Genomic DNA, 14,606 nt, shown 5'->3' with positions numbered 1-14,606 from the left:
GAGAAAGTTAATTGACTTAGAAGGAACAAATGTCATCACCAAGGAGGTAGTCTGTATTTTGGAGTAGGTCTGCTCTTTTCCTTCTCTGAAATTAAATAATAGAATATGCAGCAGTTGACACTATAAATGAAATCAATGAGTCCAGGCAATGCCAGTGTTTAATGCAATCAGGGGATGTTAATAGAGTCCTATGAGGATGGCTAATGCTAAGCTGTTGGCACAGAATGAAGCAGACTGAGTAAGACTAATGCACTAGGGCAATGCAATTGCAGTCCAGCCAGCAAATAAATATGGGTGTGAAGAACTGCAGCTAGCTTGCACAGATTTCTGCTGTTGACTGTGGCTGTGTTTAAGTTGCTTCTAAATCTAGAAGCATTCCTAGTGCAATATTATAAAACTGGTGCTGCCAAGGGCTTTTTTGGTGGCCAGAATTTTCCCCTGTGGATTTGTGATATTTTTCCCTGCCTTCCATTCACATTCTGTGTCAAAACTCCAAGGTCGCTGGAGGCACAAGCTTTCTTTGTGGGGCTAGCACTGTTATTGATTATGAGTCAGGCTAGTTGTAGTTCTTCTCCAGGGAGCTGCTGTTTAATTGGGCTGTGATTTTTTTTTTTTTTTTTTTTTTTTTTTAATATTGCTACTACAAAGAGTAAGAAAATAGTATTCAGAGTGTTCTGTCTTCCTGTGTCAAGCATATGGTGCAACCTGAAGCAACCTGGTCTAGTGGAAGATGACCCTGCCCATGACAGGCGGGTTGGAATTAGATGATCTTTAAGGTCCCTTCCAACTCAAACCATTCTATGATTGTATGTTTTTAGAAATTTCTCTGAGCATGGCTCATTAAAAGGAAGGCTTTTTTTTTTGCCTCTTCTGGCATGTGCATAATACTTGACATTCCGTGACATTAGAAGTTGAGGATTGTCTACTGGGACCAACTTGTTCTTTTGTCTCTTCCAAGAAGGTTATGAGGTTTTTAACTTGTGTGTTGGCTTTCTTGACTTGCACGACAGAGACTGTCCGTCAGTGGGGCTTTGCTAGTGGGGCTTTGCTGTGTTTTCTGTCTTCTGTATCATTAACACAAAGGCCAGTTTGACTCAAGTCAGTTTTAGGAATGGCACATCTAAGGAGCTAACCTTGTCCAAGTGTGTTTCTGCCTTACTTTTCTGTGCTTGCTGCCAGGGTACAGAAGGTTTTTCAGCCCAGTAGGTCTTTTTCAAGGATTGCAGGCTTGTTTTCTGATAATGGATGACAAGCTCACTATTGCTCAACTGCCTGTAGTCTGCTCCTCCAGCTCCTACTGCCTGTTGCTTCTTCTGCTCATAGTAACTGGGCTTCCTCAGCTCTTTCCTTTCTTTTGCTGGGGTGGTGGAATCACAGCTGCTGAGACAGGGAATTCCATGATGGTGAACAGCCTGCAGGTGACACAGTGTCTTCATGAACATAAAGAAAACTGCTTTGTTATCTCTAGCTCACATGTGTGACCTTGATGACAGGTGGGGTCATCAGGGCTTCTTATTCCTCTGGTCTCAGATGATTATGAGGTGGAGCAGGGTGCTGCAGAGCTGCCCATAAATGAGTTATTGACAACATACAGAAACTTGGCCTGCTCAGAAATGCCATCTGTGCATCTGCATCAGTTGGATTCATTGGCATTCTTCTCTATGCGTTTCCTCTTATCAGAATGTGCTATGTGTCACCATAAGGAGCATTTTTATCTTTTAATTTTGAGGGTCTACACCACAATTTCATTTACGCACACGCACATATACAGAAAAAAACAATGTCATGTTAATAAAATAGAAGTGCCTGTGTCATTAGTAGCATTATATTGTTACAGAGCTTTGAGGTAAACATTCATGAGACTATTCAGTCAAGATCCAGCTGTTAGTCTTTGTAGAGAGTCAAATAGAAAAATTCCCAAATGTTTTGGATGAGAGGAGACAGAATAAGAACATTGTTTTAGATAAATATATAAGTAAAACCAGCTCATTTGCATATACCAGATCTAACAAAATTTTCCTAGTAAATTTTTCATCAGTAACTGAATCTTTGGCAATACCTTTTTGAACCCTGGTTTGCCACTGGTTTGGGAAGCCTTTATTGTTAATATAAGGCAATAAACTCTATTTTTCTAGTTATAAATTAATTTGAGTTACATGTAACCCACTGGAAACAACATGAGTATATCTGTTACTGTACCTGTTCCGTTGTCGTTTTGCCTTCCTTCTTTCTAATAGCAAGCTTTGAATGAAAACAGTAGTCTCTAGCAAAACAAAGCTGCCTGATGAAAAAAGCTCTGAGTAAGAATTCAGTACTTTGTAAATCTGTGAACCAAATAGGATGGCACTTCCTTCAGAAGTAAAGTAGAATTGAAATAGGAACTACTGCCATGTCCTAGGGAAATGCTACTTCATATCTCAGAAATAATGTATAGTTTAAGTGTTGGAATTGAGTAGCTTGGTGAATTAAACAGTGTAGAATTCAGCTTTTCAACTCATTCCATTAGCTGAAAGTGATGCAGGCTCATCTTTATGCAAGACATTGTTTTAATCATTTTTAGAAGCAAGTATAATTTTCATGCTATCTTGAAAATTCTGGCTGTCTTTTTGAGATTAAAGTATGTGTCCTGACCAAGTGGATCCTCTGGAGCCATCTACACAAGCTGTTAGTTAATGTATTTTTTTTTTCTTTGAAGCCTGGAGCCCAGGTGAGCATTCCCTTTGGTTAATGTGAGTCTCTCTGTATTTCCAGCTGGTCTGCGCCGATTCAGTGGTGCTCAGTGGCACATGCAGAATGTCCTCAAAGACTCTGTGGAGAGCTCCGATGATGAATTCTTTGATGCGCGAGGTCAGTGCACGCTTTTGTCCTCCTCTCCTCATTCTTTCCAGTTTTGCAGCAAGTAGTTGAGCTTCTTTAGGAATGGACTGACAATGTTGTCCTCAACTGACTGAGATATAGAAGAAAAAAAATAATAATAGAATAAGATCTTGTTACAAGGATTTATGAGTGGGCCTAAATTTATGGGAGATTGGTGAAGTACTGGTGTGGATGAATGAGCTGCCATGAGCTGCATCTGGCGTCAGAAGAAGCATGTCTGCAGAAGTCCATAGCTTTGTGGGGTCTCTTGGGCCCAGCTTGTTTACAGGTCAGGTAATATATGATGTTAGAGTTAAGTGCTCTATTTTATAGCTCTGATGATGGCCATGAGTGTCTGTGTTACTGATGGCCAGCCTTTAAAATTCATGGCCTAGATTTTCTACTGGCAAAATGTTCACTGATGTGCCTGGAAGTTCTGCTTGTTCAAGAAGCAGCAATATTTTAATGTTTGTGGTTTTAATCAGGAGAATCCAAAATACAACACTCCCTGTGTATCTAATGAGACCCTGAACTTTTGGCATCTTTTTTAAGGTGCCAAGTTTCATTCTGAAGTGAGAGTAGAGGTTGTAGTTTGTGTGCATGCACAGTGCAAGATGGAGAGTCTAGTTTTGCTTTTGTTTGTGTGACCCAAACCTAATGCTTTTCTGATCTATTTCATTTGCTTTTCTGAAGAGAATAACCCATAGCAGAGAAATTATTTTGCTACTACTTTGAAATACAGCTATAGGATCTTTCATAGTGTGAGCTATTGTGGTCGTAGTTACATCCTCATATTACCTGGAAGTCAGGGGTAAAGGGTAATGGAATAAACTTGTAGAATGTCCTTTATCTTTTGTGGAAAGTTGGATTCATTAAGTACTTAATACCAATATTAAGTATTTGGTCAAAGGGAGAGGGAATATCATATCCCTCCCCTTCCATATTTGTTGAGATTTCTCTTCTAGTTTAAAGTAAGCCTAATCCAAACTGGAAAACTCAACTGTCCCATGGGGAATTTGGTTTCGGTTTGGGTATGCTTTTTATTTTTAGTTTGGTTGTTTCAGATAACAGCATGCTCAGCAGATGTTCCGCTGATTTCTGAGTGCAATAAAATTTGATGCTTTGCAAAGGAAATGGATATATTACTTCTAATAGCTAAGATTGTCATTGAGTTTCTCCATCTGCTGGATTTTCTCTCTATAATAAATATCATTTCCCAGCATTCTGTTTTTCTTGAATGAGACCTTGTTCTGAGGAAATACATTTTCTTTTGTGGGACTGCTTTGGCTTCAGTGTCATTGCTGTTTGGGTGTCTGGAGATGTATGGTGTTACTGAAAATGGTAGTAAGTGCTTATAAGGCAGTATTTAGCATTAAATGTCTGCTGTGATGCAGTGAATTCTGTATTTCAGTATGTTTTTTGTTTCCTTTGTGGGTGGGATTGTTGCAGGAATGGTTGGCAACCAAACATGGCCACATCTTGTATTTTCATGTTGGCATAAGCCTGAGTTGAAATTCAGCATAGAGGAGCTGTTTTGTCAGGGTTTTTTAGTTGCTTTAAAAATGCATGGGTAAGAGGAGAACAGTGAAAACTAAACAGCTTTTTCTGGGGGGATCAGCTCTGTGCTCTTGACTGGTTTGTAAGATAGCTTTGAAGAAGATGCATTTTGCTGCATTATACTGATCTCACTCCACCAGGGGAAAACCCCAAAACTCTGAACCAACTGATAAATCTCTGACTTACTTCTGTGAGACTAAAATTGCAATATTATTTTCCAAAACAAACTGTTTCTACACAGATATAATTAGTATTAGCCTTATTATAGAATCATAGAATCACAGAATGGCTTGGGTTGGAATGGATCTTAAATATCATCTAACTCCAACCCTCCTGCCATAGGCAGGGATGGATCCCACTAGATCATGCTGGCCATGGCCCCATCCAGCCTGGCCTTGAACACTTCCAGGGTTGGGGCATCCACAGCTTCTCTGGACACCCTGTTCCAGTGCCTCATACAGTGAAGAATTTCCTCCTAATATTTATGATAGTTACTAGTAAAGTACCTGCAAGGTGGTTTGTGTTTTTGTTTTGTTTTGTTTTGTTTTTGTGTGGATTCTCTTAGAAACAAAGTTAACAGTTAATAAATACCACATTTGTGATACAATGTGAATGGTAGTATTGCTGTTCACAGGAGATCTTGTAACTACTGTCTAACCTAGTTCAAGTTCAGTTGAACTCAACTTCCAGTTATTTTTGATCTAAAGTTGTCGACCAGATGAGAACTGACCAACCGTTAAAATATCTTCTTCATCATTCCTTCACTGAGTGCAGTAAGTTTCTAAATCAGACTGTGGAGGCACTTTTAACAGGGATACAAAACCCTTTCTTCCCTCATAAGCATGTAACTGTAACAGATGTTACAATCCAAAATCTGCTTACAGCTCTACTAAAGATCAAAGAGGTGGCATGTAATACAGCAGCATCATTTTTTCCAGATGAATTTATGTAGTCTGTTTAAAAACTTTGGTTGTTATTTCTGTTTTCTTAAATTGATCTTTAGAGAACTGGCATCTGTATTGCTGTGTTCATAAAAAGTGGAAGCCGATAGCTATGTGCTGTATATTTCAAGTCAGGCTTTGCCTGTGCTTTGTCAAGGTTCTTAATCATGAAAGAGGCTATGGTAGCTTTCTGCTGTTTAAGCGTTGCTTTTAATTTGCTGCATCATGCTCTCCTGAAAATAGACCCACTGGTCTAATTTATTTAATTTTAAACTGCTCTGCTGAGAAACTTGCATATTATTTGACAGTGCTGCCTTGAACTAAAGTGGAAGTTTGGAGGATCTAAATGTTTCTCAGCATGAGTGTGTTCAATGGCAACAGTGGGATGTAAAGTTCTGTTGTGCTTAGAAAAAAACTCTTAATGTATGATGATGCTGTCCCTCATTCACTAAAGTACCGACATTTTAAGAAAAGACTGTGCTGCAAAAATGTATACTGAATGTGTTAAGAAATTAGTCTTTGCCTGCCTCGGTGTTTGTTTCCCCCTGCTTAGTGAGTTTAAATATTAGTGGCAGACACTTCTGTAAGCATGTCATTTTCCATGTGATACATTCATTTTTGATGATGTATGAATAAATTTCTAGAGTTACCAATAATAAATGTGTGATTTACCATCTGTTTGAAAGAGACCAAGTGATTGTTTCTAGTACTACACCCACGTCTGTGATATTAGAGCAGTTCTTAGTCTTCTGGTGTTTGCAATATATCTATGGACACCATGTGCAGCCTTGCATCACCTTCACTGCTCACAGGACTTTCCAAGTCACAAAGATAGGTATTAAAGATTCCAGATATTTCAATGCAAACTGTGTGCAACAGTCTTCTCAACATCCCTGTTCACAAATCTTTTTTAGCTGTTGCTTAAAACCAGATAGTTCTATTCGTGGTTACGGTGAATTAGCTGTGTGATTTAAAGCCAATAAAGTCTCTTTTATAAATGGCAAATTTGATGCTGGAATTGAGTTGTTCCATAGCAGATAAAATACAATCATGACAACACCAGTTTAAGTATTTTAAAATACATTTTTGAAACATCAAATACTTTTATTATTGATGACTGTGATGTGCTGTGAATTTACCCAAGGAGTGATAAAATGTGGTATGTTTCCCATTTTGTTCAGATGATGCCATTTTTGTATGAGCAATAATTTAGTAGCGTATCAGATTGACACAATGAATGTGAGAAGAGATATCCTCTTCCCAGGGTTCATGGGTGTTAAAGGAACCTTGTAGTTCACTGAACTTAGTCTAGATTCTTTTTGGAGAAAAATAGCCTGTCACACTAAAAAAAAATACAAATAAAAAAAAAAATAAAAAAATCTGGCTGTGTAAATGCCATAAATTTGGGAATTTGGGGTGGCTGTCTTGAAGGTGTTTTTTTCCTTTTTTTTTCTTCCAGAGTAACTTAGCTCTGAAAATCAAGAATACTGAATGTTACATAAATTAACAACCACCCAAACTAGAAAGATGGGAAAGAGGGGAGGGATGAAGTCTTATCCCTAATTTTTGAAAAGCATCCCATGCTCCTAGCAAACTTCATGCTTAAGAACAATCTCCACATTTCTGTTAAACTCCAATGATTCAAAAGCTTATGGAACCTTCCCTCCCAAAACCTCACTCACTCTGAAATTCTTAGAACAGGATATAGCAGGAGTTGCTCAGGCCAAACTGAAATAGGTCCTGTTTTATGTCAACAACAGTTCGGGGCCTGGCATGCTGTATTCCATGTGCTAGCACGCTTGGTATGTAATTGATGGAATTTTGGAATGGAGAAGACAATTCCAAAACTTCCCTTTCCCACTCTACTGCCTCCATTTTCTCAGATTATCTTTTTTTGAGATAAACTGCTTTTGAATCAGAATGTCTGTTCAGTATTTTTTTAGATTTCTAATGCTGTCTACTGAATCAGCCATTCTATAGCAGGATGATTTCCAAGGTTTGGAAGGAAGAGGATAAGTGTGTTTATACAGTACTCTGCATACTGTTTTAAATGCATTTGGGAGAAATGTCGCAATATTCTTAGTTCTTAAGCATAGGGAACTATTGATTTTAGTGTATAATACAGCTTTCATAAAATACTTTTTAATTGTTTAATGTCAGGGTAGTTTATGTAGTCTGAAATGCTCCTGATAACAATAGCTGTCCTTTTTATAACTGTTACTTGAAATAAAATGTGACTGCTATGTATAGATAATGAACAACATCTGCTAGTCAATTGTTAATGCTCTAATAACAGACTTCTAGTGAGAGATGAGAATTTAATATGAGAGAAACTTCTTACGTGGATCAAAATTAAGTGTGTCTGTGGAAGACGTGGAAGATGAAGAATGAGAGATGGTGCTCTGTTTCTGTTCTATGTTCAGTGAGAACAGGATGGCTAAATTATTCAGGCTGTATTGAAATCCTAAGCTTTAGTGAGTGGAAGAAGAAATGAAAAACAGCCTCTGTTGATTTTTCTCCAAGTTGCCTTTGTGCATTTCAGTAGTGACTTGCCATGTAGTTTAAACCAGCTGTCTTACAGATCTCAGCAGTTTCTATGTTCCCTGTGAAGCGGGTATTGTAACTTTAAGCACTAACTCATACTTAAAATTTTGTTTAGAGAGAACTAAAATGGCGATGATTCATACAAGTTAGATGAGGTAGTTTATTTGTTTGCAAAATATTTTATTGGGCTCTCTTTTGGGAGTATGATCATTCGCTGTGCCTGATGGGATATTCTTTTGAATTGTCAACATCTATTGTTCAAGAATGCTTTGAAGGTCAGTATGATGATTGCCATTTTTGGAGTTGCTGAGGCATAGATCGTAGACTAATGATAAAAGAAATGTACTTGAAATTTACTGAATGTGGTCTGAATTCAAGTGAAGATAGTCATAGGACGGACTTTAAAGACATTTTGCAAGAGACTGAAATGTTGATAAACAGTGATTACCCACTGTACCAGGAGTTTGACCCAAGTATTTCCAACTTTTGATTACTTTGCAGTTAGCTTGCAAAATGTTTTTCAAATTAAGTTCAGGCAGATTTTCAGAAGAAAAGTAATGAGGAAATGGTCTCCTTTATTTCTACAGTATGTGCCACTGATCTGTTAAACGGTGGGTAACAATATGATAAACAGCTGGGGTCAAACCCCATTTACTCAAATAAAGTTCTATCTGACTACCTTGTAAACACAGAATTAAACACCTGTGTTTACAATCTGAACAGCTGTATATGTGTTGACAGTTGATTCATCTGCCCTGGCTAGCTGCTTACTGTAGTGCAATCCATAGAGAAAGGGAGAAGTAATATCTTACTGTTTTCTTCTGCGCACCTCTCCCTTGTTGCCTGCTTTCCATGTGGCATGGAATGTGTCAGTCACAAAGCTCTCAGTTCATGGCAGGACTGAGTTACGCTACCATGTTGGATTTTCTTATTATTACTTTATTGCATGGGAACCAGCAGATTTTCCTCAGTTAAATGATGATCACTAAAGATATTTTCTCTGTATACTGAATGTCCTACCAGGGTGAAGTTTGAGCTGTGTGTGAACAAGGTGTGATGCATTAGAAATAGTGTCACTAGAAGGACTGGCAAAGTGATTGTCCCCTTGTATGCAGCATGGTGAGACTGCAGCTCAAATATCATGTTCAGTTTCGGGCCTCTCAGTAAAAAAGGTATATGAAGTTGCTTGAGCATGTGCAGAGAAGAGCAACAAAATTGGTATATGGACTATAAAGCAAGACTGATGGGGAGTGGCTGAGGGAACTAAGGTGGTTTAGTATGGAGAAAAGGAGTCTGAGGGGAGACCTCATCACTCGCTACAACCACCTTGAAAGGAAATTGCAGCGAGGGGGGAGGAGGGTGTTGGTCTATTTTCTCAGGTGCTCCTAGATGTCTCTGTGCACCTAGATAAAACTTTAAAGCTTTGTATAGCACAGGTGGCTTCTGAGAAAAGGAAAAAAACATGCTTGTAAAGAGGTCTCTGAGTCCATTCTTCCCTCTGCCTTGCCTTTTAAATGTTGTAAAGTCAGAATTTTAGTATATTGAAATCTACAAGCTAGTATTGATGGTTTAACGTTGACTTTTAGAGATATACTTTCACTTCAGGCCTGTCTAGTGTAGGAAGATACTTCTTTTGATTACATGTTAAAATTTGATATATAATAAACTTAGAAATGTTTATAATAATGGGCCACATTTAGAGCTCTATTTTCAGGCTGAGGTGAATGTTGAACTACAATTATATGGCTGATAAAAGTCCCAGGATGTTGACTGAGGTTTTCCTTGCATCTTGGAAAATGTTCATGTTCACATTCTGAGAAGTTCATATAGTTTGACTGTTATAGAATACTTTAACTACCCTATAGTATAGCACATTTCGTTTCCTGAATAAGTATAAGGATATAATCCATCTGTATTATATTAATATAATTACGTCAGTACTAGATAGTTACTACTTGAATAGTTTAATTGCAGCGTTTTTACCTGTATGACCCACAGAAAATCTTTTTTTTTCTTTTGTGTGCGAGTACGTGTGTTGTGTGTATGTGTGTGTGTGTATGTGTGTGTGTGCACATTGCTATTGGATCACAAGCTTGTTACAGAATTATACACATGAAAGTGCAGCATTTGTATTCCTGTGTCAGGTGAGAGGCTTTTAGAACAAAAAGGTCATTAATTTTTCAAGAAGTTCACAGTGATACTGACACTAGCAAGCTTTGTTTTTTTTCAGTGCATGTCTCCTGAAGCATTTCTGCTCCACCCAGTCATATAAGAGAATATCCTTAGGCTTCCAACGTACTACATTGCTTCAGAGCACTATTGTAAAGACTGAATAAACAATACTTACCTGACTTCTGGTTAGAAAATAGCTTCAATCTTTTAGGTAAAATGTATTTCATGGAAGAAAAAAGGCATGTTGATACTTCAGTACTGTAAGTATCCTCGGTTTGTAGAGACTAAAGGAGGAGAACTGTGATTTGGGCAAAACTGGAAGTTTACGTGAAATTTCTGTCAGGTGTTAGGTAAAAAAAAACAAACATGTTTTAGAGCTGTTTTAATCTTCATTCTTCATTGCTTGCCTGGGTTGGGAGGAGGGAGGAATTTTGACTAATTATTGATATTAAACACTTGAGTGATTTATTCACAACTTTGTTTTTAAAAGACTTGCTCAAGGTAAGAGCAAAAATGCAAGCAGTTCTCTCTTTTCTCTGTTTTTCCGACAAAAAAAAATTATGTAGCACATAGGTACTTTTCAGGGTATATCACTAAGCAGGAAGCTTTCCTGGTGAATCTTGCATATGCTAACCTGTTATGTATTCTCATTTGGAAACATCATGATCTGTTTATTTCTCTAACAGTTAGTAGTTTTAACCTTATATTTGTTCTTTTGTTTATCACTGCAATTTATTCTTTCTCCTTTTTCTTCCTACAGAAGAGGTGGTGGAAGGAAAAAGTGCCATTCTTATAGGCATGAGCCAATGGAACTCAAATGACCTTGTTGAACAGATAGAAACAATTGAGAAGATGGAAGAAAATCAAGGTAATGTTTACCTTGTTATGTTGCCTTACATGTTAATTTAACATTAATAAGAAAATCTGACTATTTAAGCAATTATGTGTCAGACATTATGTAAATGCTAAAAAGAAGTATAATTTACAATGCCCCATAGTTAAAGGTTTTATGTAGACATGTAAGTAGTATTTTAGTGCTTGGAAATCACAGAATTGTTGAAGTTGGAAGGAACTTCTTGATATCATCTAGTCTAAATTCCCTGCTCAGGCAGGATCATGTTAAGCACATTACCCAGGATTGTGTCTGGACAGCTTTTGAATATCTTCAGGGAAGGAGACTCCACAATCTTTCTGGGCAACTTGTTCAGCACTCTGTCACCATCACAGTAAAGAAGTCTTACCCATGTTCCAGTTTGGACCTGTTGCCTCTTGTCCTGTTGCTGGGCACCACTGAGAAGAGTCTGGCCCTGTCCTCTTGACACCCTCCCATTTTTTGTATTTGTATACTTTGATCAGATCCCCTGAGCCTTCCCTTCTCCAGGCTGAACAGGCCTAGTTCCCTCAGCCTTTCCTCACATGAGAGATGCTCCAGTCTCTTAATCATTTTAGCAGCCCTCTGCTGGACTCTCTCCACGAGCTCCATGTTTCTCTTGTACTGGGGAACCCAGAACCGGACACAGTACTCCAGGTAAGGCCTCAGCAGGGCTGAGTAGAGGGGGATTAACTCTCTTGACCTGCTGGCAACACTCTTACCTGATGTACCCCAGGATACCATTGGCCTTCTTAGCCACAAGGGCACACTGCTGTCTCGTGGCCAGCTTGTTGTCCACCAGGACCCCCAGGTTCTTCTCCACAGAGCTGCTTTCCAGCGGGTCAGCCCCCAACCTGTACTGGGGCATAGGGTTATTCCTCCCCAAGTGCAGTGCCCTGCACTTGCTTTTGTTGCACATCATGGGGTTCCTCTCCACCCACTTTCCAGCCTGCCTCGGTCTCTCTGAATGGCAGTGCAGCCCTCTGGGGTATCAGCCAGCCACTCTTCCCAGTTTTGTGTTAACAGCAAACTTGCTGAGAAGGCATTCTATCCCTTCATCTAGATCATTATTGGGTAAGTTAAACAATACTGGAGCCAGAACTGACTGCTGAGGGACGCTACGAGCTGCAGATCTCCAGCTAGACTGCCACTGATCACAACCCTGTGAGCTCTGCCATTCAGCCAGTTCTCAATCAATCTCACTGTCCACTCATCTAATCCACATTTCCTGATCTTATGTATGAGGATGTTGTAGGAAACAGCGTCAAAAGCCTTGCTGAAGTCCAGGCAGACAACATCCACTGTTTTCCCTCATCTCTCCAGCCAGTTACAGAATCACAAAATCACAGAATGGCCAAGGTTGGAAGGGACCTCTCAAGGTCATCTAGTCCAACCCCCCTGCTCAGTAGGATCACCTACACCACATTGCGCAGGGTGTCATCCAGACAGGTTTTGAATATCTCCAGAGAAAGAGACTCCACAATCTCTCTGGGCAAGCTGTTCCAGTGAGTGCTGTCACTCTCACAGTAAAGAAGTGTTCTCATATTCAGCTGGAACTTCCTGTGCTTCAGTTTGTGCCCATCGCCTCTTATCCTCTTGCTGGGCACAACTGAAAAGAGACTGGCTCCATCCTTGGTTGTCCCATCATAGAAGGCAGTCAGGTTGATTAAGCATGATTTCTCTTTGGTGAATCCATGCTGACTGCTCCTGATTACCTTCTTGTCTTCCGTATGCTTAGAGGTGGCCTTCATGATAAGCTGTCCCATCACCTTTCCAGGGATAGAGGTCAGACTGACTGTCTTCTTCCATGACTACTTCTTTCCATTTTAGAAGACTGGAGTGACAATGGCTTTCTTTCAGTCCTCAGGCACCTCCCCTGTCCTCCGCAGCCTTTCAAAGATGGTGGAGGGTGACTTAACAATAACATCCTCCAGCTCCCTCAGGATGTGTGGGTGCCTCCGATCCAAGTCCATGGATTTGTTTTATCAAGTTTGTGTAAATGATCTCTAAACTGATACTCTTCAACCAAGGGAAAATTTTCCTTTCTACATACTTTATCCCTGGTATCATAAATCAAAGGTTCTTGAGGGCACGCATTAACAGTAAAGACTGAAGCAAAGACGGCATACAGTAACTCTACTTTCTCTGTATCCTTCATCACAAGCAACAATTTCTTGCAATGTTTTGTAAACGAAAGAATTCTCATCTGTTTTCTTCTTTTACTTCACTTCTATTCACACATAACTGCTCAAAGGGGCTTTACAGGCAATGTACCCAACTCAACAGCATTTGATGAGTTGGTTTATGTGTAAGATGCATCTACATTCTGATACTGCTTATCATAGAATGGCTTGGGTTGGAAGGGACCTTAAAGATCACCTAGTTTCAACCCCTTGCCATAGGAGGGATGCCACTCACTGTATCAGGTTGGACATGGCCCCATCCAGCTTGGCCTTGAACGCCTCCAGGGATTGGGGAATCCACAACTTCTCTGGGTGACCTGTTCCAGTGCCTCTCTACCCTTACAGTGAAGAATTTCCTCCTAATGTCTAAAGTAAATCTATCTTCTTTTAGTTTAAGACTAATCCCATTTGTCCTATCCTTATCTACCCAAGTAAAGAGTCCCTCTCCATCTTTTTATAAGGCCCCTTTAAGTATTGAAAGGTTGCAATGAGGTCTTTCCAGGAGACACTGCAATGTGTGTGTGTGTCTATATATATCCTGGGGAGACGTTATATGTATGTATGTATATATATATGCACATTGCTTAATGTATACTGTAAGCGTACTGTAGCTTTTCATTCATTGTGCTGGTTTTTACCATTATTGAACAAGGCTGTCAGTCAAGAGTTAAAGTTGGTAAGGAGTGGGGCAGAAGAAGACTGAGCCAGCATTTCATATACCATGTTTTGTTATGTCAGCATGTAATTTCATTGCTTCAGTAGTGCAAAAGAAAGAAGAACACTGGCTGTAATGCACGCTGCTGGTTAGGAACTTTCCTTGATGCACCCCTGCTAAATACATCAGATTTCTTAACAGGTGAGGCAGTTAAAGGCATTTCCTTCTTTTCTCTGCCACTCTCAAATTCAGTCCTACTGATTTGCTACCTGTTGATTGCATGTGCTCCTCTGTGTTTGTCTTCATAGTTATCTGCCAAATGCTGATAGATCTTATTGCAGTGTTTTTAGTACAGATATTAAGTGCTTTTGCTACAGCTTAATAAAACCGAATAGCAATTAGTGATTTAGCAGTCTTAGAAATGTTTCTGACTAGCAACCATCAGATACAAATGAGGAAGGCAAAGAGAGAATGAGGAGGATGCTTGACTGTATTGTCTCCTGTGCTGCAGTAAAAAGCTATTTCAGTCTTAGCCCAAATGTTTATAGCCAAAAATTGTAAGTCTAGGTAAATCTGGATTCTCTCATTAAAAACATGTAGAAAAGAGAAAGATGTCCTCTATGATGTTCCTGTGAGGAATTTAACTGTCTCAGTGGAAAGATGTGAGGAGTATGGTCTGTTTTTCCAGTGAATATGTGTTTTTTTGCTGAAGCAGGATTTACTTGTGATTCTCAGAAAATGATGAGTTCATTGACTCTGGTTGCAGAAAGCTTTGTTGCAATTTAATCAGTCTCTAGGACAAATGGTTTTGCTCAGTGGCTATGCAG

At 39.3% G+C, this 14,606-nt stretch overlaps 1 protein-coding gene across 6 annotated transcripts in view; it reads left to right on the top strand.

Annotated features, from left to right (window-relative positions):
* The window catches only part of PITPNM3 (PITPNM family member 3), an 80,860-nt gene that overhangs the window by 12,232 nt on the left and 54,022 nt on the right, over positions 1-14,606 (top strand). For 5 of the 6 annotated variants that reach the window (XM_068656128.1, XM_068656131.1, XM_068656126.1 and 2 more), the window contains 2 exons: positions 2,752-2,847; positions 10,831-10,938. In XM_068656128.1, the coding sequence (XP_068512229.1) occupies positions 2,787-2,847; positions 10,831-10,938 (169 nt within the window). In that variant the 5' untranslated portion in view covers positions 2,752-2,786. The remainder of the gene's footprint in view (positions 1-2,751; positions 2,848-10,830; positions 10,939-14,606) is intronic. The other variant, XM_068656130.1, reaches the window with a different exon arrangement.

This window comes from Anas acuta, chromosome 19 (genome assembly GCF_963932015.1).
Source record: "Anas acuta chromosome 19, bAnaAcu1.1, whole genome shotgun sequence".
NCBI lineage: Eukaryota > Metazoa > Chordata > Aves > Anseriformes > Anatidae > Anas > Anas acuta.
This window is presented reverse-complemented; position numbering and strand designations above follow the sequence as displayed.